This window comes from Salmo salar, chromosome 11 (genome assembly GCF_965601325.2).
Source record: "Salmo salar chromosome 11, fSalSal1, whole genome shotgun sequence".
Classification (NCBI taxonomy): Eukaryota; Metazoa; Chordata; class Actinopteri; order Salmoniformes; family Salmonidae; genus Salmo; species Salmo salar.
In genome coordinates this window covers 25,416,875-25,439,564 of record NC_138301.1, presented here as the reverse complement: position 1 = coordinate 25,439,564, position 22,690 = coordinate 25,416,875, and the positions used below count along the sequence as shown (strand labels likewise).

The 22,690-nt window shown below is 44.8% G+C and overlaps 1 protein-coding gene across 3 annotated transcripts; it reads right to left on the bottom strand.

The window, feature by feature from the left end:
- Positions 1-177: 177 nt before the first annotated feature.
- LOC100306831 (plakophilin 3) lies at positions 178-22,406 on the bottom strand. 3 transcript variants are annotated; one of them, XM_014128941.3, is made up of 14 exons: positions 22,290-22,406; positions 20,883-21,060; positions 16,375-16,463; positions 15,267-15,943; positions 14,999-15,122; positions 14,560-14,764; positions 4,527-4,701; positions 4,308-4,425; positions 3,735-3,899; positions 3,394-3,576; positions 3,094-3,247; positions 2,741-2,936; positions 2,537-2,624; positions 178-914 (listed from the first exon to the last, which is right to left on the bottom strand). In XM_014128941.3, exons 1-14 carry the CDS (start codon positions 22,293-22,295, stop codon positions 873-875), a joined length of 2,400 nt encoding a protein of 799 aa, XP_013984416.2. In that variant the 5' UTR covers positions 22,296-22,406; the 3' UTR covers positions 178-872.
- Positions 22,407-22,690: the final 284 nt, after the last annotated feature.

Here is a 22,690-nt window from a genome sequence, read left to right as displayed (position 1 = left end):
TGGCAGATTTTTACCTTGTCAGCTCAGGGATTTGATCGAGCAACCTTTCGGTTACTAGTCCAACACTAACCACTAGGCTACCTGCCGCCCAAACAATGTAGCACAGATCTGTGAGGGAGGGGTAAGATAATGAGAAGTTTATTTTCATTCTTAAAGGACACACTGGGGACAACTGTCTGGTCATGTCAGATGCTGTTTATTGTTAGTTATTTGGGGTGAAAATAAGCACAGAAGAGCCTCCTTGGATGGAACAGGAAAACATTGTATTACCATGAAGTGGAGACTGGGCTGATTAATAGCAGGAGCTCTTTAAAATGCTCTGGTGATTATTAGTTCAAAGGGGAGTTTGGAGGGCACCCATCCTGTAGCTTGTCTTTCAGTGAAGCATCCATGTACTGTAGAAATAACAATATAGAGGATTGTATTCACAGTATGTCTGTCGGAATGGCAGGTTGAGCCCATATGGTATCAGAGATGAAAAGAGGCATCCAATGCCTTTTACAGGACGAGTCCACTAAGTCCAAACATTCACACACAAGCATGTACACAGGCATACACCACACACACACACCGTCCTGAAGTGAAGATTCCTCAGTCATCCAACACACTCATGACAATGCAAATATTAAGCTGGTAAAGCAGTCCATTTTGAAAGACCAATAAAATGTGATCAAATCTAAAAAATATTGAGTAAAGAAAAGCTGCTTCTCCTCCGTCCTTGGCGGCCGGTAAATACATTCCTCAGAATTATTCAGGTTCCATCAATGCATCCATTTGAGACCAGATGTGTCAGGTTCATTGTGGGGGTCCTCCTGCTGGGTCTACCAGCAGGTCCAGAATATGAATCCAGTAAAAGGGCCAAGCAGTCTGCTCTAAATGGCCGTGTCGGTGAAGTCACACCTCGTGAACCCTTTCTGTAAAACACAAGGGAGAAGGCCACTTAGATAGAGCAGTCTGTTTTTAGAAAGGGTAAATAGAAGGCCCGGGACGATACCAGTATCACAATATTTTGTTCCATGGCAAAAATGAAAACACGAAGCAGATCAAAGTCTTTGCTCCTTTAAAAACCTGCTGTATGTGAAATAGTGTGTGCTATAGCTTGGAAAATCAATACATGTGACTGGATGACAACATAATGATGTTTGTTTCCAACATTAGGGCTAAAGAAGTTAAATCCACTTTTTTGTTTCCTTGCCACGATACTAAAAATAATCAAATTAAATAATCAAATTTTATGTGTCACATGCCACGAATACAACTTTACAGTGAAATGTTTACTAACGAGCCCTTTCCCAACAATGCAGAGTTAAAAAGTACAAAAAAAATGATTGCTAAATAAAAAAAGGAAAACAGTAACACCATAAAATAACATAAGGAGTACTGGTACAAAGTCAATGTGCAGAGGTACATGTAGGTCAGTGGTGGCTGCTGAGGGGAGGACGGCTATTAATAATGGCTGGAATGGAGTCAGTGGAACGGTGTCAAACACATCAAACCTGGTTTCCATATGGTTGATACCATTCCATTGGATCAATTTCAGCCATTATAATGAGCCATCCTCCCCTGTCAGCAGCCTCCACTGATGTAGGTAGTGCAATTTTTTTTTAAATAAAAGGTGTCCATGTAAATAGTCCAGGTAGCTAGTATATTAACTGTTCAGCAATCTTATGGTTTGGGTGTGGAAGATGTTCAGGAGCATTTTGGTCCCAGACGCTCTTGTACCACTTGCCGTGAGGTAGAGAGAACAGTCAATGACAATTTTTCACGATTCTGGTATCGTCCCGGCCCTAGTAAACAGGCCTAAATATTCTACAGTGTGAAGAGGGCATATAGAAGGGACAAACTGTTTACAAGTGTCAACTGAAGATTGATATTTTGCACAGAGAAAAAACAGACAGCCATTATCTTGCAAGAGACGGCAACCTGGCTGCTCCCAGCTTTCCACTGCCAGATTCCAAACATACCATTTAACTGACCATCCAAGGAAACACAAGACACTGCACTACAAACTCAAGTAGCACTATAGCACAAAGGAGAGGACTGTCCAGTTGCCAACCACCAAGTCAAGGTGTTTTACTAGTCCTGTTCAATAAACCCCAAAACAACTCAAGCAAAAAAACACATGATATAAAAGATAGTCTAAATATATAACTGATAACAGATAACTAGATTGTATAAACTTGAACTGATAACTGTAGTACCTGCACAGAATGAGGATTCCTAAGGGCCACAAGAAAAATTCACTTCCATAATAATCTAATAACTAACAGCTTTAGTGAAAATATTTATATGTGCTGTGCCAAAGAACTATGGGGGATATCAGTAGATCCAGGGGAGGGGGAGGGGAGAATTCTTAGAACTGAGAAAAAAAAGAGTTAGACTAACCATTAGAGGCCATAAAGAAAATAAAGAACCATCTGGACCAAGACAAGAGGTTAGAGGGCCATGCACAATGGAGGAGGCCAAACGACCCCCCCGTTTCCTGCTCTCCAATCCCATCTATCACAATGTCTATGTTAAATGGTGTTAGCCTCACCTGTTTATAATCTTTATGCAGCTTGTTGTACTGGAACATGTTGAAGAGTACCGTGGAAGCAGCCTTGGCAGCCTTCAGCTTCCCTGAGCTATAGTAGGAGAAAAACACAGTCAAACACAACAGGAGCCAGACAGGAAATTGGAAATAAAAAGCAGACTCAATGAATAACAAAACCAAGAACACTGAGAGACAAGATTCACTAACCTGTTGTCGTGGGAAGACTTGATTGCAACAAGTTTGGGGAGTCCATCAAAGAAGGCGATGTCTCTCGCTGCCAGTGAGCTGCCTGCAACCAGGTTGTTGAGGGTCCCACATATGTTGACCACCACTTCACCGGAGGGTTCCTTCTGGTGGCCATCACTGGGGAGCTTGGTCACCAGAACGTTCACTACCTTCGTAGCTAGAGGTCAGAAGGGAGTGAAGTAGCCATTCTTTAAAGTCTCCTTATAAGGGGAATTACTGTGATTAATATGCATGAAAAGGATGGATACAAGGTTGTGGGCAGGAGAGACAGAGGTAGAAATGAACGGTGTGGGGTACTGGGGGTTGAGTCTCACCCATGTCGTCTTTGTTTCTGCTGTGTCGGGACAGGTTCCTCAGGAGGCCAGTGAGGGAACGCATCTCCTGGTCGCTTTGTGTCTGCAGGAGGTCCAGCACCACAGGCAGCATCCGCTCTTGCTCTAAAGCCACCCAACTCAGCACTGATGCCCACTGATACACAAGGAGGAAGGGGAATTCAACACTAGTGTTGAGTACATTTTCAGTTGAACTGTAAATCTGAATGAAGCATAAGTAGCCTGTCATGGTGAAAGTGATGGCTAGGTCAGCCCGTGGGGGAGAGGAGGGGTGGGACCTACCCTGGTCTCGCCGGCTGTGATGTTCTGCAGGGCCCCTGCTGCAGCCTCTCGTGTTGCCGTGTTGGTCTCATAGTGCTGAAGCACACGGTTATACAGCCCCACCACCTGGGGGTGCCACAGCCACTCCGCCCCCTTCGGCTGCTTAGCCACCTCTGAGAAGGTGGACAGTTCCTGGTTCTGTCGCTATAGAGATCAGGGGGATAGATTCATTACAGAAAAAACATATCATGGTCCCATATCCATCAGGATTGTATGACGACATACTGTACATGTTTCAGTGTCTTGATGTCCAGCCGTAATTTGATATTTCCTTTGGGTTGCCTTGTGTAAATGACACCTACCTCCTTTGCCTTCTTGCTCTGTGGGGTGAAACAGCCAATGGACTCAGTCTCAGTAGTGGCTCTGGCCCGCGTAGGCCCCTCCAGTCGCAGTAGGGTTGAGGGAGGGATCTCACTGTACAGCTGATAAGACAGGTTCCTCAGGACACACACTGCATTCTCTACACCCTGCAGGCACAGACATAGATGGAGGGAGGGGGGAAGAGAGAGAGAGAGAGAGAAGTGAGAGAGGGGGTGAGGAGAGGGTGAGAGAAACATAGGTGGCCATTGTGTCTCTCAAAGCAGTCTGCGTTACATAAAAGGCACAGCAGATAGGCCACAGCATGACCAGTCTGGCTGTCTGGTAGATAATACAAACAGTACCACTAATGATGAACTGTACAGATACAATGATTGGCTCTCACTCTACCCCAGCTGAACCCATGAGTTGCTGAAGACTGTAGTATATGAGATCAAATCATATGAGCTATTAAATCAGGGAAAAGGGTTTGACCTGATAGAACATGCCCAGAAAAAGAATCAAGTTGTGAAAGAAACACACAATAATGTGACATAGGTAGAACAGTTGAGGTGTACTTTGTCCTCTGCTTTCTCATCCTGAAGGGAGTTCTGGATGTAGGCCACCAGAGAGTCCACCAGCCCTCGCATGTCTCTCATCTGCTGCCTCGTCCTCTCATTCACTGAGCTCAGGTTCCTGAACAGAGGAAGAGAGTACAGAGAAGTTGTATACAGTACATGTATCAGTCTGTGTACAGTGTGTATGTATACAACAAGTAGGCAGATAGGTATAGCTACCTCAGGCAGCCTGTGGTGTTGTAGAAGATGTCTGCCTCAGACGGACTCTGACGGCTCAGCTCTGAATCTCCACCACTGCACAGGGGCACCAGCACCCTCTCTGTGAGCTCACTCAATGTCTCTCTGGCCAACTTCTCCTTCAGACTGTCCTTAGAGGACATGTTCCACAGAATACCTGCAGGACAGACAGAGGAGAGAGAGGGTTTATTGAACCACTCTGTCAGATACACAAAACAGCCTCTATGACCAGGATAGAGTGTGTGCTGATAACCTGACATCCAAATGATTTAACTTCAACAGGTCTTAATATTCACTGTTAACACAGTGGGATTCATGTCATATGATGCCAAAGTAAACCCTGGGAATCCTATTTTCAATGTGGCCAATAAATAATATCTAATGTATCAATATCAAATCAAATGTTATTTTGTCACATGCGCCGAATACAACAGGTGTAGACCTTACAGTGAAATGCTTACATAGAAGCCCTTAACCTCTCTGGGCTAGGCGGGACGAATTCGTCCCACCTACGCAACAGCCAGTCTAATCCAGTGGCGCGATTTTCAAATACCTTAAAAATCCTATTACTTCAATTTCTCAAACATATGACTATTTTACAGCTATTTAAAGACAAGACTCTCGTTAATCTAACCACACTGTCCGATTTCAAAAAGGCTTTACAACGAAAGCAAAACATTAGATTATGTCAGCAGAGTACCAAGCCAGAAATAATCAGACACCCATTTTTCAAGCTAGCATATAATGTCACAAAAACCCAGAAGACAGCTAAATGCAGCACTAACCTTTGATGATCTTCATCAGATGACAACCCTAGGACATTATGTTATACAATACATGCATGTTTTGTTCAATCAAGTTCATATTTATATCAAAAACCAGCTTTTTACATTAGCATGTGACGTTCAGAACTAGCATACCCCCCGCAAACTTCCGGGGAATTCGCTAACAATTTACTAAATTACTCACGATAAACGTTCACTCAAAGCATAACAATTATTTTAAGAATTATAGATACAGAACTCCTCTATGCACTCGATATGTCCGATTTTAAAATACCTTTTTGGTGAAAGCACATTTTGCAATATTCTAAGTACATAGCCCATCCATCACGGGCTAGCTATTTAGACACCCGGCAAGTTTAGCACTCACCAATATCAGATTTACTATTATAAAAGTTTGATTACCTTTTGTTGTCTTCGTCAGAATGCACTCCCAGGACTGCTACTTCAATAACAAATGTTGGTTTGGTCCAAAATAATCCATCGTTATATCCGAATAGCAGCGTTTTGTTCGTGCGTACCAGACACTATCTGAAAGGGTAAATAAGGGTCGCGCGCATGGTGCAATTCGTGACAAAAAAAATCTAAATATTCCATTACCGTACTTCGAAGCATGTCAACCGCTGTTTAAAATCCATTTTTATGCCATTTTTCTCGTAAAAAAGCGATAATATTCCGACCGGGAATGTCCATTTAGCTAAACAGAGGAAAGTAAACAAAGCTTTCGGTCGACGCGGGCACGAGCCTGAGTCTCACAGTACTGTAACCAGCCACTACCCAAACGCGCTACTTTTTTTCAGCCAGAGCCTGCAAAGCCACGATTCAGCTTTTTACCGCCTTCTGAGACCCTATGGCAGCCGTAGGAAGTGTCACGGGACAGCTAAGATCCTCACTCTTCAATAAACAGAGACAAGAAGAACGACACCTTGTCAGACAGGCCACTTCCTGCATGAAATATAATCAGGTTTTTGCCTGCCATATGAGTTCTGTTATACTCAGACACCATTCAAACAGTTTTAGAAACTTTAGGGTGTTTTCTATCCAAAGCCAATAATTCTATGCATATTCTAGTTACTGGGCAGGAGTAGTAACCAGATTAAATCGGGTACGTTTTTTATCCAGCCGTGTCAATACTGCCCCCTAGCCCTAACAGGTTGCCCTTAACCAACAATGCAGTTTTAAGGGAAAAAAAGTGTTAGGACAGTATTTACTCAAATAAACTGAAGTAAAAAAATAAAGAAATAAGTAATAAGAAAACTAGAATTTTTTTAAATAATAATTAAGGAGCAACAAAAAAGTTACTGTAGCGAGGCTATATACAGGGGGTACCAGTACAGAGTCAATCTGCGGGGGCACAGGTTAGTCGAGGTAATTGAGGTAATATGTACATGTAGGTAGAAGTAAAGTGACTATGCATGGATAATAAACAGAGAGTAGCAGCAGCAAATAGTCCGGGTAGCCATTTGATTAGCTGTTCAGGAGTCTTATGGCTTGGGGGTAGAAGCTGTTAAGAAGCCTTTTGGACCTTCTACGGATCTGTAATGGGAAATATTATTTCTATAATACATTAACTATCACAGTATGATAAGAATCTCAGGGAAAGTATTTACGGAGCATAAGTGACACATCTATCGCCCACACACTAGTTTATCTAATGGCCGAGACTGCGGATTCGTAGGTAATTCCGCCCCATCCCCCCTGGATCCCTTTTCCCCAGAGCTGAAGATCCCAATCACGTTCTGCTCGTGTGTTTCTTTACCTCTACTTTACTCACCAGTTTTTGTGGTCACCCTCCCTTCACACTTCTCACTGTCAGTCGTGAATTATATGGGGATATGCATGTACAGCTGAAGTCGGAAGTTTACATACACCTTAGCCAAATACATTTCAACTCAGTTTTTCACAATTCCTGACATTTAATCCTAGTAAGAATTCTCTGTTTTAGGTCAGTTAGGATCACCACTTTATTTTAAGAATATGAATGTCACGACTTCCGAAGTCGGTTCCTCTCCCTGTTCAGGCGGCGCTCGGCGGTCGACGTCGCCCGTCTTCTAGCCATCGCCGATCCACTTTTCATTTTCCATTGGTTTTGTCTTTGTTTCCCACACACCTGGTTTTAATTTCCCAATTACTGGTCATGTATTTAACCCTCTGTTTCCCCCATGTCTTTATGTGCGATTGTTTATTGTTACGGTCGGTACGTTTCCGGCTGGTTTTTTTCCGGGTGCTGTTTTCACCCGTGTTTTGTGGCAACCGTTATTGTTCGCACATTGGTATTGTTACTTTGTGCTGTTTTCTCAAGTAAAGTGCATTGTTCACTTATCTCTGCTCTCCTGCGCCTGACTTCATGCACCAGCTACACCCACCGCCTGACAATGAAATGTCAGAATAATAGTAGAGAGAATGATTTATTTCAGCTTTTATTTCTTTCATCACATTCCCAGTGGGTCAGAAGTTTACATACACTCAGTTAGTATTTGGTAACATTGCCTTTAAATTGTTTAACTTGGGACAAATGTTTCGGGTAGCCTTCCACAAGCTTCCCACAATAAGTTGGGTGAATCTTGGCCCATTCCTCCTGACAGAGCTGGTGTAACTGAGTCAGGTTGTAGGCCTCCTTGCTTGCACACACTTTTTCAGTTCTGCCCAGATTTCTATAGGTTTGAGGTCAGGGCTTTGTGATGGCCACTCCAGTACCTTGACTTTGTTGTCCTTAAGCCATTTTGCCACAACTTTGGAAGTATGCTTGGGGTCAATGTCCATTTGGAAGATCCATTTGCGAGCAAGCTTTAACTTCCTGACTGATGTCTTAAGATGTTGCTTCAATATATCCACATCATTTTCCTTTGTCATGATGCCATCTATTTTGTGAAGGGCACCAGTCCCTCCTGCAGCAAAGCACCCCCACAACATGATGCTGCCACCCCCGTGCTTCACGGTTGGGAAGGTGTACCCTCCTCTCCTCCATTTCTGCATCCTTTGATTCTCTATGTCCCCTATCTTCCAGGCCGGCTCGGTCCTCCCCTCCTGCTCCGTGGCTCGACGACTCATTGCAAGCTCACAGAACAGGGCTCCGGGCAGCCGAGCGGAAATGGAGGAAAACTCGCCTCCCTGCGGACCTGGCATCCTTTCACTCCCTCCTCTCTACATTTTCCTCTTCTGTCTCTGCTGCTAAAGCCACTTTCTACCACTCTAAATTCCAAGCATCTGCCTCTAACCCTAGGAAGCTCTTTGCCACCTTCTCCTCCCTCCTGAATCCTCCCCCTCTGCGGATGACTTCGTCAACCATTTTGAAAAGAAGGTCGACGACATCCGATCCTCGTTTGCTAAGTCAAACGACACCGCTGGTCCTGCTCACACTGCCCTACCCTGTGCTTTGACCTCTTTCTCCCCTCTCTCTCCAGATGAAATCTCGCGTCTTGTGACGGCCGGCCGCCCAACAACCTGCCCGCTTGACCCTATCCCCTCCTCTCTTCTCCAGACCATTTCCGGAGACCTTCTCCCTTACCTCACCTCGCTCATCAACTCATCCTTGACCGCTGGCTACGTTCCTTCCGTCTTCAAGAGAGCGAGAGTTGCACCCCTTCTGAAAAAACCTACACTCGATCCCTCCGATGTCAACAACTACAGACCAGTATCCCTTCTTTCTTTTCTCTCCAAAACTCTTGAACGTGTCGTCCTTGGCCAGCTCTCCTGCTATCTCTCTCAGAATGACCTTCTTGATCCAAATCAGTCAGGTTTCAAGACTGGTCATTCAACTGAGACTGCTCTTCTCTGTGTCACGGAGGCTCTCCGCACTGCTAAAGCTGACTCTCTCTCCTCTGCTCTCATCCTCCTAGACCTATCTGCTGCCTTTGATACTGTGAACCATCAGATCCTCCTCTCCACCCTCTCCGAGTTGGGCATCTCCGGCGCGGCCCACGCTTGGATTGCATCCTACCTGACAGGTCGCTCCTACCAGGTGGCGTGGCGAGAATCTGTCTCCGCACCACGTGCTCTCACCACTGGTGTCCCCCAGGGCTCTGTTCTAGGCCCTCTCCTATTCTCGCTATACACCAAGTCACTTGGCTCTGTCATATCCTCACATGGTCTCTCCTATCATTGCTATGCAGACGACACACAATTAATCTTCTCCTTTCCCCCTTCTGATAACCAGGTGGCGAATCGCATCTCTGCATGTCTGGCAGACATATCAGTGTGGATGACAGATCACCACCTCAAGCTGAACCTCGGCAAGACGGAGCTGCTCTTCCTCCCAGGGAAGGACTGCCCGTTCCATGATCTCGCCATCACGGTTGACAACTCCCTTGTGTCCTCCTCCCAGAGTGCTAAGAACCTTGGCGTGACCCTGGACAACACCCTGTCGTTCTCCACTAACATCAAGGCGGTGACCCGATCCTGTAGGTTCATGCTCTACAACATTCGCAGAGTACGACCCTGCCTCACACAGGAAGCGGCGCAGGTCCTAATCCAGGCACTTGTCATCTCCCGTCTGGATTACTGCAACTCGCTGTTGGCTGGGCTCCCTGCCTGTGCCATTAAACCCCTACAACTCATCCAGAACGCCGCAGCCCGTCTGGTGTTCAACCTTCCCAAGTTCTCTCACGTCACCCCGCTCCTCCACTCTCTCCACTGGCTTCCAGTTGAAGCTCGCATCCGCTACAAGACCATGGTGCTTGCCTACGGAGCTGTGAGGGGAACGGCACCTCCGTACCTTCAGGCTCTGATCAGGCCCTACACCCAAACAAGGGCACTGCGTTCATCCACCTCTGGCCTGCTCGCCTCCCTACCTCTGAGGAAGCGCAGTTCCCGCTCAGCCCAGTCAAAACTGTTCGCTGCTCTGGCACCCCAATGGTGGAACAAGCTCCCTCTCGACGCCAGGACAGCGGAGTCAATCACCACCTTCCGGAGACACCTGAAACCCCACCTCTTTAAGGAATACCTAGGATAGGATAAAGTAATCCTTCTAACCCCCCCCCCCCCTCCCCTAAAAGATTTAGATGCACTATTGTAAAGTGGTTGTTCCACTGGATATCATAAGGTGAATGCACCAATTTGTAAGTCGCTCTGGATAAGAGCGTCTGCTAAATGACTTAAATGTAAAATGTATGTAAATGTGTTCTTCGGCTTGCAAGCGTCTCCCTTTTTCCTCCAAACATAATGATGGTCATTATGGCCAAACAGTTATATTTTTGTTTCATCAGACCAGAGGACATTTCTACAAAAAGTACAATCTTTGTCCCCATGTGCAGTTGCAAACCGTAGTCTGGCTTTTCTATAGTGGTTTTGGAGCAGTGGCTTCTTCCTTGCTGTACGGCCTTTCAGGTTATGTTGATATAAGACTCGTTTTACTGTGGATATAGATAATTTTGTACCCGTTTCCTCTAGCATCCTCACAAGGTCCTTTGTGTCACATGGAATGACGCTGGAGAGACGAAGCAGGTACTGGGAGTCAAACATTTAATATAGAACGGACATGGAACGAGACAGGAACGGCGTCAGCATACAAGAAAACAAAGACAAAAACAGTCAATTCATCAGCAGGGAACAGAGCAGGGAAACTGATAAATATAGGGGAGGTAATAAACAGATGACGAGTGAGTCCAGGTGAGTCCAATATCGCTGATGTGCGTGACGAGGGAAGGGAGGTGTGCGTAAATGATGACAGGAGTGTGTGATGCAGGGCAGCCTGGCGCCCTCAAGCGCCAGGGGAGGGATGAGCGGGAGCAGACGTGACAGTGATTTTGGTGGCCCACCATGCTCGGGAATTCATCTCAGCCTGCTCGGTCTGTGCCTGGAAACAAAACCTCCATCAAACCTACGTCCGGTCGGCTTCGCCCTCTTCCCATACCCAGTCGCCCCTGGTCACACATAGCTCAGGACTTCGTCACTGGCCTTCCTCCATCTAACGGAAACTCAGTCCAGGACCACAAGCGCCGCTGTCATTGCACCTGGAGGAGGGAGCGGTCTGTTCTTCGTGCCTCCGCCAGGACCCAATCCCAAGCTAACCGTTGCCGTGCTTCAGCTCCAGTCTACACTCCAGGTGACAAGCCAGGTTGTGCCGTAGAGGGGGGGGGGGGGGGGGGGGGGGGGTACTGTCACATCTGCTCCTGCCACACCCCCTAGTGGTCATCCGGTGTCTGCTTGACCTGCAGCCATTCCCCCAGTACTGTCACATCCAGACCATAGAAGCATAGAGTAGGTCAGGGCGTGACGGGGTTGTGTCTAGTTTAGATTTTCTATGTTGTCCTGTTCTTGTTTCTGTATTTCTATGTTTTTTGGGGGGGATGATCTCCAATTAGAGGCAGCTGGTCATCGTTGTCTCTAATTGGAGATCATACTTAAGTAGTTGTTTTTCCCACCTGGGTTTGTGGGAGATTGTTTTTGAGTTAGTGTATGTTGCACCTCTTCGTCACGGTTTGTTGTTTTTGTTCTTTAGTTTGTGTATCTTGCATAGTTTCACAGTTCAATAAAATATGTGGAACGATACACACGCTGCACTTTGGTCCCATTCTTCAGGCAGCCATGACAAGTACACTCTCTCTCTCCCTCTCTGTTTCTGTTTCTGTTTGTGTGTGATTGTGTGGTTGGAGACAGGTGTGCTGGAGTCAGAGCAGATCCCTATCAGTTGCAACTCGTTCCATTATCAAGACCTCTACAAATACTCAGTTCTGCCACTTCCACTCTGCCAGATCGTAATCTCTGCTCAGTCAGTTTATGCTTCTAGCCATTATTATTATTCAAAATCCTGTTACCCTGCTGTACCCGTTTCCCTGCTTGACGCCGTTTATCCTCTCACTGCAGTTTTGCCGCCCTGACTCTGGCTCCTGTCTCTTGTTCCACATCTCACCACCCTGCTACCCTGTTCTGGACTCACCACACCACCACTCCCTTGGATTCCCCTCCGGACCTGTTTACCCTGTCCCAACCCATCACACTCCAACCTCAGCCTCCACATCTGGTTTCCTACAACTCATCCAAGCTTCCCCGGATCTGCACTCCATATCTCCCTGTGTTACAATAAATACCTTGGTTCATTCATCTCTGTTTCCTCGTCTAAGTCTGCTCTTGGGTTCCCCTGTGCCGCTCCTCGTAACACTTTGCTGTTGTTCTGGGATTGATTTGAACTTTTCGCACCAAAGTACGTTCATCTCTAGGAGACAGAACGCGTCTCCTTCCTGAGCGGTATGACGGCTGCGTGGTCCCATGGTGTTTATACTTGCGTACTATTGTTTGTACAGATGAACGTGGTACCTTCAGGCGTTTGAAAATTGCTCCCAAGGATGAAACAGACTTGTGGAGGTCTACAATTCTTTTTCTGAGGTCTTGGCTGATTTCTTTTGATTTTCCCATGATGTCAAGCAAAGAGGTACTGAGTTTGAAGGTAGGCCTTGAAATACATACACAGGTACACCTCCAATTGACTCAGACGATGTCAATTAGCCTATCAGAAGCTTCTAAACCATGACATCGTTTTCTGGAATTTTCCAAGCTGTTTAAAGGCACAGTCAACTTAGTGTATGTAAACTTCTGACCCACTGGAATTGTGATACAGTGAATTATAAGTGAAATAATCTGTCTGTAAACAATTGTTGGAAAAAATACTTGTGTCATGGACAAAGTAGATGCCCTAACCGACTTGCCAAAACTATAGTTCGTTAACAAGACATTTGTGGAATGGTTGAAAAATAAGTTTTAATGACTCCAACCTAAGTGTATGTAAACTTCGGACTTCAACTGTAGATCTTCTTGAGCTAAACAGTGAAGTAGCCTACAGTGTTGTTTTCAATTATGTACAGTGAGCAAAAATGTTAGCAGATGGTGTTAACAAACTGTAGCTTACCTGTGTTTAGTTTTTATCAAAGCACATATTTTGTCTAGTGGTGCGCATTGCTGAGTTTTGGCCACATGAAAGAAAAATCCAACCATTTGCACAAACATCCTAAAATCTCATATGAAATGTTTTATTATTTTTTGTCTTACAGTAACGTTATACTATGCTATTATATTCAGTTCTGTTATGTAGAATACTAGCATTATGTGATGTTGCAGACATTGATTCCCGAGAGTAGTTTGTTCTCTGGGCAGCCTAACAGTGGAGCAGAGACTGTAAAGTAGAGAATTCCGCACATTCTCAGAAGCTTCGGACCTTTAGCTGTCGGGAAGTCGGATCCATAGCTACTCCGTTATTGTATTAGCCAATGAAAGGTCAGTGGCTCCATATACCCTCCAATCAACTGATCAGAGCAGCATGGCCCTCTCTCGCTCTGTGAAGTGCAGTTGACCCAGGGGAGGGTTCAAATACATACAGGGTCCAGGAATCTCAAGGACTATTTACTCAGAGGACGAGGCAGCCAAGCATGAACAAAGCACAAGAGACTGCTGGGAAATTAGGCTGCCCCTTTCAATGGGCTGAGGGATTTGAGTGTCCTCAGGTTACAGGGCATTCTTCATTCCCAGCTTGACCCACTTACAAAGGGAACCTCTATTACATAGTTACTACCGGTCCACATGCTCAACCTGTGTACAGACAGATTCTATCTCTGCAGACTACAATTAGGCTCTGTTATATTTGACAGAATCTTCAGCATGTGAATGATAAAAATATATAGCCTAAACAATTTGTGGTGGGCAACAATATTGAAAAACCTATATTGATATCAAATTGAATTATGCTTGCTGTTACCTTACACAATTATGTAATAAAAAAAACATACATGACTATTTCTGCAAGCACAAAACCCTCTCAACTTAACTGCTGATGGGGCATCAACTGGCTTTTCATTGTATCCAAAGTGGTTGGGTAGGTTAGGCCCCTAGTACATTCACACAGCAAGCAGTTGTCTGGAATTCTCAAAGCCGTAGAAGTAAACAGAAAATAAAACATTCACACAGTAGCTATGTTATTCATTAAATTATATGATATTGATATCGGTTAGAAAAAAGCAAATGGCATTGATATAGATTTTCCATATCGGTGTCCATCACTACTAAAACTATATTATTTTGGTTGGGATTCTATTTGGGATTTGAACTTTATTAACTTTATGTTGGACTCTAATTGAAAGAAAGTGATTACTTGAATCTCTGATTGATGACAATATACTGTATGCTTCTTCTGCTCAACTCATGTCACGTTGACTGTTTTGCTTTTGTTGCTCTTATATTGACAGTATTTCCTTGAACTTAGTTTGAGATCCAAGCTGATTGTTAAAGTATATAGATGATCTTACCAGTGATGTTCTTGCGAAGCTCCTCATCTGGTTCGTTCAGGACACTGATGAGCTTGGCTATTCCCCCAGCCTCAATGAGGGCCGCCTTGTTGTCCATGTTCTCATAGATGAGGTTGCGTGTAGCGCCTGTAGCGTAGCGCTGGACCTCCTGGCTGTCACTGCTGAAGAGCTGCACCAGGGCTGGGACACCCTTCAGCAGACGCACCTGTTGTCGACAGGGCGGGTCAGGGGGAGACAGACAGGTGGATGACTGACTAGTCTATATGACTATCAGGCTGACTTACTAATCCATAACAAGACAACAAATTCTATATTACAATGGCATTTTTGATAAGGGCATGGAGAACTCAGTTTAGTTTAAACAGTAGGGCTGTAAATTCTATTTTGGGCAATGAAGTATGTTACTGTATATGGCTATTTATTGAGAAGGATCTGTTACCTGGTTCTTGGCATCACTGCTATGGTAACATTGGTGCTGGATGTAGGCTGCTCCCAGCACCTGCATGGCTGTGTCGGACATGGAGAGGTAGTTGACCGCGGTGGGCATGTCTAAACTGTGCATTCTGTACACAAACACCAGGAAGACAAAGGAGAGTGAGGTTAATCAGAAACCTATAACAGTTATGTAAGAAGAACAGAATGTACCTAGGGCTACGTTTGTCCGTTTGATATTGCAGGAGATGTTTAACAGTCCATGCATCTCTCACCCTCCGAGTTTCTCGTTGCTGTCAGCTGAATCCCTGCCCCCATCAGGCACGTCCATGCCTTTCCCCATACTCTTCATGCTGTGCAAGGAGGCCGGTCGGGGCAGGGAGTTCTGGTACTGCCCCCAGCCTCCGTACACACTGCCACCGCCCCCGCCAGACACCTGCTGCCACTGCTGCAGCCCCGACGCTGAGCTCAGATGTTGCTGCTGCTGTTGTCTGTTGTTGATGCGACTAATGGTACGGTGGGCGGGGCCTTTGTAGGAGTGCTGGTAAACTAGCTCCGCCTCTCTCCACCCACCGCTACCACCCCCCGCCAGGGTTCCACTGAGTGTGCGCCTCATCGTTGCTGGAGCAGGTATACCTCCACCATGGTAGGAGTGAAACTCTGTGGCCATGCCATCCCGGGCCACCCAGCTGGCCACTGGGTTGGGCTGCTGGTGGCGCAGGGTGAGCAGGCCTCCCACACCCTGGACCACTGCCTCTTGGTCAGCCTGACAAACTGATCTGGACCTGGTGGTCCTCGCCCGGCTGGTCTGGTAGCCACCCAGCTGAATGTCGTCATGGTGGAGGTAGCCAGTGTTGACTGGAGGCTGGCTGATTCTGTATCTGGGTCCTAACTCCACCGCTGAGCGAGACGAGTACCCACCTCCCAAGTACTGCTGGGATACCGGAGGCATCTAGAGGCCATACAGAGAGGACACTGTTACACTTAACTATCTACACTACAATAATGCCCAAAAAGCAAACATTGGCCAATCTCTCTAGTCTAAAAATGAGGTCATGTTTAAGATGTTTTTGGACTCTTTGGGCAGTAGAATCCTGTCCAGAGATTTTTGTTTCTGTGTCTCATCTAAACATAGTTATGGTAGGATCCTGTGAAATACTGCATGTATGTGCTGTGAGGGTGCAGCTGTGAAGTGTGTCACTGTGGTAGGACCTTGGAGCTTCTTTTTTTAACGCACATCTCCCCTAGTTTAGATAAGGGACAAAGGTGGCATGGCAATCAGATAGAAAAGCAGGACTTTGGGGCTGTTAGATTAGGGTTTATCATGAAGGCAAAAATAAACACAACTGAACATGAGAAAATATGAAGTCCTACAGTACTCACCTTCATGGTCCTGCTCCCTGTGTTATACACCATTGACTTAGAGCTGAATCTGGGGTTGTACGTGTTATATCTCATTGTGCCACCATGGTCTACATGTGGATAGAGAAAGACTGTCTTAGACAGAGAATGCAACCACAACTTTCTCCTGAGATTACAACTTCGCAATTAGTCTAATTACATATTAATGAAGCTATAACCTGTTCTGCAATCCACATGTCCTTGTTACCAAAAAGTGTGACAAATGGTGACTGATTAGCTTCTTGCCACTTGCTTTGCTATTTGGACTCATGGTTAATACACTGCTCAAAAAATAAAGGGAACACTAAAATAACACATCCTAGATCTGAATGAATGAAATAATCTTATTAAATACTTTTTTCCTTTACATAGTTGAATGTGCTGACAACAAAATCACACAAAAATAATCAATGGAAATCCAATTGATCAACCCATGGAGGTCTGGATTTGGAGTCACACTCAAAATTAAAGTGGAAAACCACACTACAGGCTGATCCAACTTTGATGTAATGTCCTTAAAACAAGTCCAAATGAGGCTCAGTAGTGTGTGTGGCCTCCACGTGCCTGTATGACCTCCCTACAATGCCTGGGCATGCGCCTGATGAGGTGGCGGATGGTCTCCTGAGGGATCTCCTCCCAGACCTGGACTAAAGCATCCGCCAACTCCTGGACAGTCTGTGGTGCAACGTGGCGTTGGTGGATGGAGCGAGACATGATGTCCCAGATGTGCTCAATTGGATTCAGGTCTGGGGAACGGGCGGGCCAGTCCATAGCATCAATGCCTTCCTCTTGCAGGAACTGCTGACACACTCCAGCCACATGAGGTCTAGCATTGTCTTGCATTAGGAGGAACCCAGGGCCAACCGCACCAGCATATGGTCTCACAAGGGGTCTGAGGATCTCATCTCGGTACCTAATGGCAGTCAGGCTACCTCTGGCGAGCACAAAGAAATGCCACCCCACACCATGACTGACCCACCGCCAAACCGGTCATGCTGTAGGATGTTGCAGGCAGCAGAACATTCTCCACGGCGTCTCCAGACTCTGTCACGTCTGTCACATGTGCTCAGTGTGAACCTGCTTTCATCTGTGAAGAGCACAGGGCGCCAGTGGCGAATTTGCCAATCTTGGTGTTCTCTGGCAAATGCCAAACGTCCTGCACGGTGTTGGGCTGTAAGCACAACCCCCACCTGTGGACGTCATACCACCCTCATGGAGTCTGTTTCTGACCGTTTGAGCAGACACATGCACATTTGTGGCCTGCTGGAGGTCATTTTGCAGGGCTCTGGCAGTGCTCCTCCTGCTCCTCCTTGCACAAAGGCGGAGGTAGCGGTCCTGCTGCTGGGTTGTTGCCCTCCTACGGCCTCCTCCACGTCTCCTGATGTACTGGCCTGTCTCCTGGTAGCACCTCCATGCTCTGGACACTACGCTGACAGACACAGCAAACCTTCTTGCCACAGCTCGCATTGATGTGCCATCCTGGATGAGCTGCACTACCTGAGCCACTTGTGTGGGTTGTAGGCTCCCTCTCATGCTACCACTAGAGTGAAAGCACCGCCAGCATTCAAAAGTGACCAAAACATCAGCCAGGAAGCATAGGAACTGAGAAGTGGTCTGTGGTCACCACCTGCAGAACCACTCCTTTATTGGGGGTGTCTTGCCAATTGCCTATAATTTCCACCTGTTGTCTATTCCATTTGCACAACAGTATGTGAAATTTATTGTCAATCAGTGTTGCTTCCTAAGTGGACAGTTTGATTTCACAGAAGTGTGATTGACTTGGAGTTACATTGTGTTGTTTAAGTGTTCCCTTTATTTTTTTGAGCAGTGTATGTTTGTGCATGAAAAACAACAACAATATCAGCCTCAGCTGTACACCAAGCCAAGCAGCAAACATGTAAAAATGTAAACACACACCCAGGGACATATTGCATAATACCTCATGTTTTAGAGGGGATTAGCCTAAAACTGGAGCTACACTGTACTGAGATATAGAAACATTAAGCAAGCAGGGTAGTATACCTTTGGGAGATTCTTTGTTTTGTGAGAGAGTGCATTAAAACAGACCCTGGCATTTCATACTGGACCAGCTAAACACATAATGACCACTAGAAAGTAATGCTGACACTATAGCTTAACTAATATGGTATAGTGAGGGTTAACTGAGTGGATATGTCCCAGTGAGGCTGACTCCTGGCAGAGTGACCTAGCAGGGGCTGAGAGAGGCCAACTGAACTGTGTGGGAGGATTGCATGCCTGAGGGTTGACACTGAACAGGCCAATTCTGCCAGGTCAAAAGAGTGTCTACTTACTCACAGGAAACGGCAACAAAAACATTGATTTACGCTGACTACAGACGCTCACTTCAATCTGATATTAATACTGGACCTTTTATGTATATCTTAACTCATTAACTTTAATAGTGATATAAAAAAACAAAAACAAAGGGGAGGTTAGTTAAACTAATTCCCTGCATGCACAAAGTTGTCTCTGCACTGTGTGAGAGCTGAGCTCTGTCCACTACTTTGCAGGTCAAGTGTTACTCTACCTTTAGGTCTGAACATTAGGTCATAAAAATCTACTTTTCTTACTGTGTATACAAATACTGTATGTTTTGACTGTATAACCATGGCAACAATGTGGTAATATGGTGTTGCAAGTCATTTGAGACAGTATTATCTATAGCCCCCTGTTGAGTTTGAATAGGAGTTGCAATAACGTACACTTTTGTCAAATAGACTACACACACACACACACACACACACACACACACACACACACACACACACACACACACACACACACACACACACACACACACACACACACACACACACACACACACACACACACACACACACACACACACACACACGATCAATTGTTGGGAATATACTTCACTGCTGAGTGAAATAGGCCTACCATCACTGTATGTTTTCAATCAAAATACCTTTCTTAATTACAGTTTTTAACAGCACTATAATTAACAGTATAGTTTTCCTAACTCAAGTTGTTTGCCTTCTCATTGCAAAACACAGGCAGCTGACTGATTTATGTGTTGGTTTCACGTAGTTCTTTCTGAGACGCCATCTGACCACAATATCCAACCCAACCCACTCAACCCTGTCCAAAATAGAACATGAGCTGAGCAGCTTGGTGCTACTGATAACCCATTCTGAAGAGGTGAATGGATTGACAGGAATGTTCCATACATCAGAGGGTCCCATTTTTTTCATCTGAGCTTTATGTTATCAACCACCATGAATAGCAGTTCAAAACTACCATTATACTTTATCATATTATACTGTATTGTGCATCATTTCCCTCCCCAATCCTGTCAAAAATTATGTCATAAGCTGTCAACTATCCGAAATGGACATGCTCAAAACATTGCCTAGTAATCTAGCTACCTAAGGATATCATTCTAGTGTTAAAAAATAAACATTCTCCAACTGTGTAACCATGTTGAGGAATCCAGCTAAATATTCCTTCTATTAGTATTGGGCATGAAATAATCTTTAAACCCTTAAGTGTTAAATCAGTCAGCACAAGGATCAAAAGCTCTGAGACAAAATACTACCCTTTTCTTCAATAATTAGCTGAGTTTATCTTCTGTCACTTATGAACCATGTGACTGTTACTTGTTCATACTGTATAGGCATCAAACTTCTGCTAAAATCTAAAGCCTTGGGTGTGACAGCCGTGAATGACAAACCCATGAAAAGGAATCTGTCACTCACATAATATGGTTCATTGCCACATGGAGTGATAATTCCTGGCTGTGACTAAATGTTATGATTTTTTCAGAATACCAGGATATCACATCTTCTGTGTAAAAGCATCTGTGTATAAATAACTTTTTATATACAGAATTACTGTGAAAGTTTGGCATCTGGCAAGACAGATTGAAGGCGTTACTGGTTTGGCGTAGCATCTGTAGACACCATGACCGCAGATGTGAGAACCATCGGTCAGATCACTCAGATGTGTTACCTTGCCCCTGTATGTTATGAAATACCCGCAGGGCTGCATTTTTATGGCATGTAGGAGAGAGTAATATAGCCTAGATGGGGAGTTGGAGGTGGTCTAACGGGAAACCGCTGTATCTTAATATGACTACTCACACCACACTATAAGCCACTAACCCCATATGGTACCAGCAAGACCAGTCCGCCAACACAAGGACTAGTTTCACTGATTAGAATACAATACTAATCAATCAATATTGACAAGTCTTTAGGCTACCAATGATAAAATGACCTTTTCCATGTTTTGTACATCAAAGGAAAACGGATCATAGTAAATTTGGACAGGACTTGTGTTGAAAGAGTAGGGTTGAGCCCTCTTCCCTAAGGTTGTAATTGAAAAATGTAATGAGTATTTGGTCTGGTCTACACACAGCTGGTAATTCGTTTGTTCGTTTGTTGAAAATCAAATGCCTCACATTTCTAAAATAGGACACAGGCTAAAATGTATAATAAGTTGCCTACCTGGGGAAATGCAGTTTGAGCCGTTCAGCCGTGTGAGGGATGAAGACCTCTTTTCGGCGAGGCGCAAATGGACTTGTTGTTGAACCCTCTTAGCTCTTTCCACCTCGTCCATTATGGAACCCCTCGGTCCCAACTGCACATCGGACGGGACTGCATAAGTGGTGACCGCGGTGTTGGGCTGTAGGGCGGACAGAAAGCAGCTCTCTGATGCAACGGTCGCACTCATTGCGATAACCGCAAATTGAAACAATCCTTTAAAATTGACAATCAAATAGAGTCCCTATTCGTTATTATGTGTAAATGACGCCCAGCTCCTATGTATAAAGTGGCAGACTCATGCATTCAACTCCTATAATTCCCATAGGAATGCAGACCACCCTGCTGCACTTCTTTCCCGTCTGTGACAACCTTCTCTCTGAACTGATGCTTGCCTCCTCGAGCCAAACGCTAGGAGGAGTTATTTGATGTCACGCAGTCTCACATTGGCCACTTGGAGAATGTTTCAATTAAAGCTGGAATCCTTAGTTGCAACATACGTGGTTGGACATAAATTAAAAGAACTGTTCCAGTGAAAATCGAATTTGTAAAATTTCATATTTTGTTAACTCATATGTTGTTGACTCATTCTATTCTCGTATGTGTGGCCAAAGCATAAAACACTTCAAAAACGCCACCTCGAAGTTTTAGGCTATCTCAATGCTTGCTAATCAGCCGTCTACTGGCATGATTTTTAATGACCGGTATATGCCCACAACATTCTGTTGTTGGGCTACGCCCACACGATTTCAACACAGAGAAGCTGCTTTTTGACTAACTTAATGAAAAATGTTTGGAAGGAAAACTATTTCAATCATATTGTAATTTATTGTATTTAATATGCAAAATAAATCTGGAAACAAACACTGTATAGCCTCAAAACGTGTTTAAAACTATCATTTTGAGATCGTGGATGGTCAGTCGTTGCATCCATAGCTCTTGTCTATGAATTTGAGAGTGGTTACATTTCTCCAGGCCCATCCCTCGATGTTTTACCACAACACAGACCCAGTGACCGTTTTGTTACTGTTTCAATTAAGGATTCTAGCTTTAAGCCAAGGCAGGCAGCATACTTTATTATCTTGTTTTTCCCTCACTACTGAATTGATGTGAAATTATTCTATGTTGTTATTTAGCCTATTAATTAGCTATGAAAAGACAGGACATCATTTGAGACCATGTCATCTCCTTCTGAACCAACGTTGCATGCCTTACCATCTTTGACCCATGCCCTGTTTTAGGTACCTAATGTAGGTGCTGTACATGGTACAGCGTGGTGCAAGATACAATAGGATACTCAAAAGGTTTACATGTATCATTATCCCATCAGATAATCCAATCACCCCAACATAGTCAGATTAAGGGACTCACCATCATAATAGGTTTTATTATTCTTTGCCAGAGTGTTTAAAATATTTTCTGTATTCTTTCAGTATTCCTTCTATCTGTCCTCTTCAGTTAGCTCTAGTCCGTCTGTTCTCTTTTCCTGAAATCTCAGCTCTTTTAGGGAGGCGGTGGTTTTAGACTAAGGAGTGCCGAGCTCTGAGGGCTCACCCCTGACTTAACCCTTCCCTAATACTCCACACCCTGGCCCGACTTAGATGAAGATGGGAGTATGGGAGAGTGATAAAGACAGAGAGGAAGATGAGTCAAAGAGGAGAGGCTAGTTTAGAAGTGAAGATGTGAGAACATATTTTATCTGAATGTGTCAAAATGAATCAGTAACTGTCAGGGCCCAAAATTGTTATGGTGATATCAATGGGTTTGATGTC

Coding starts and splice junctions, on each gene's coding strand:
- LOC100306831 (XM_014128940.3), bottom strand. CDS start 21,108: ATGAGTGCGACCGTTGCATCAGAGAGCTGCTTTCTGTCCGCCCTACAG. Junction 4,426..4,526: donor AACACCACAGGCTGCCTGAG/GTAGCTATACCT, acceptor TCCTCTGTTCAG/GAACCTGAGCTCAGTGAATG. Junction 3,900..4,307: donor ATGAGAAAGCAGAGGACAAA/GTACACCTCAAC, acceptor CTGTGCCTGCAG/GGTGTAGAGAATGCAGTGTG.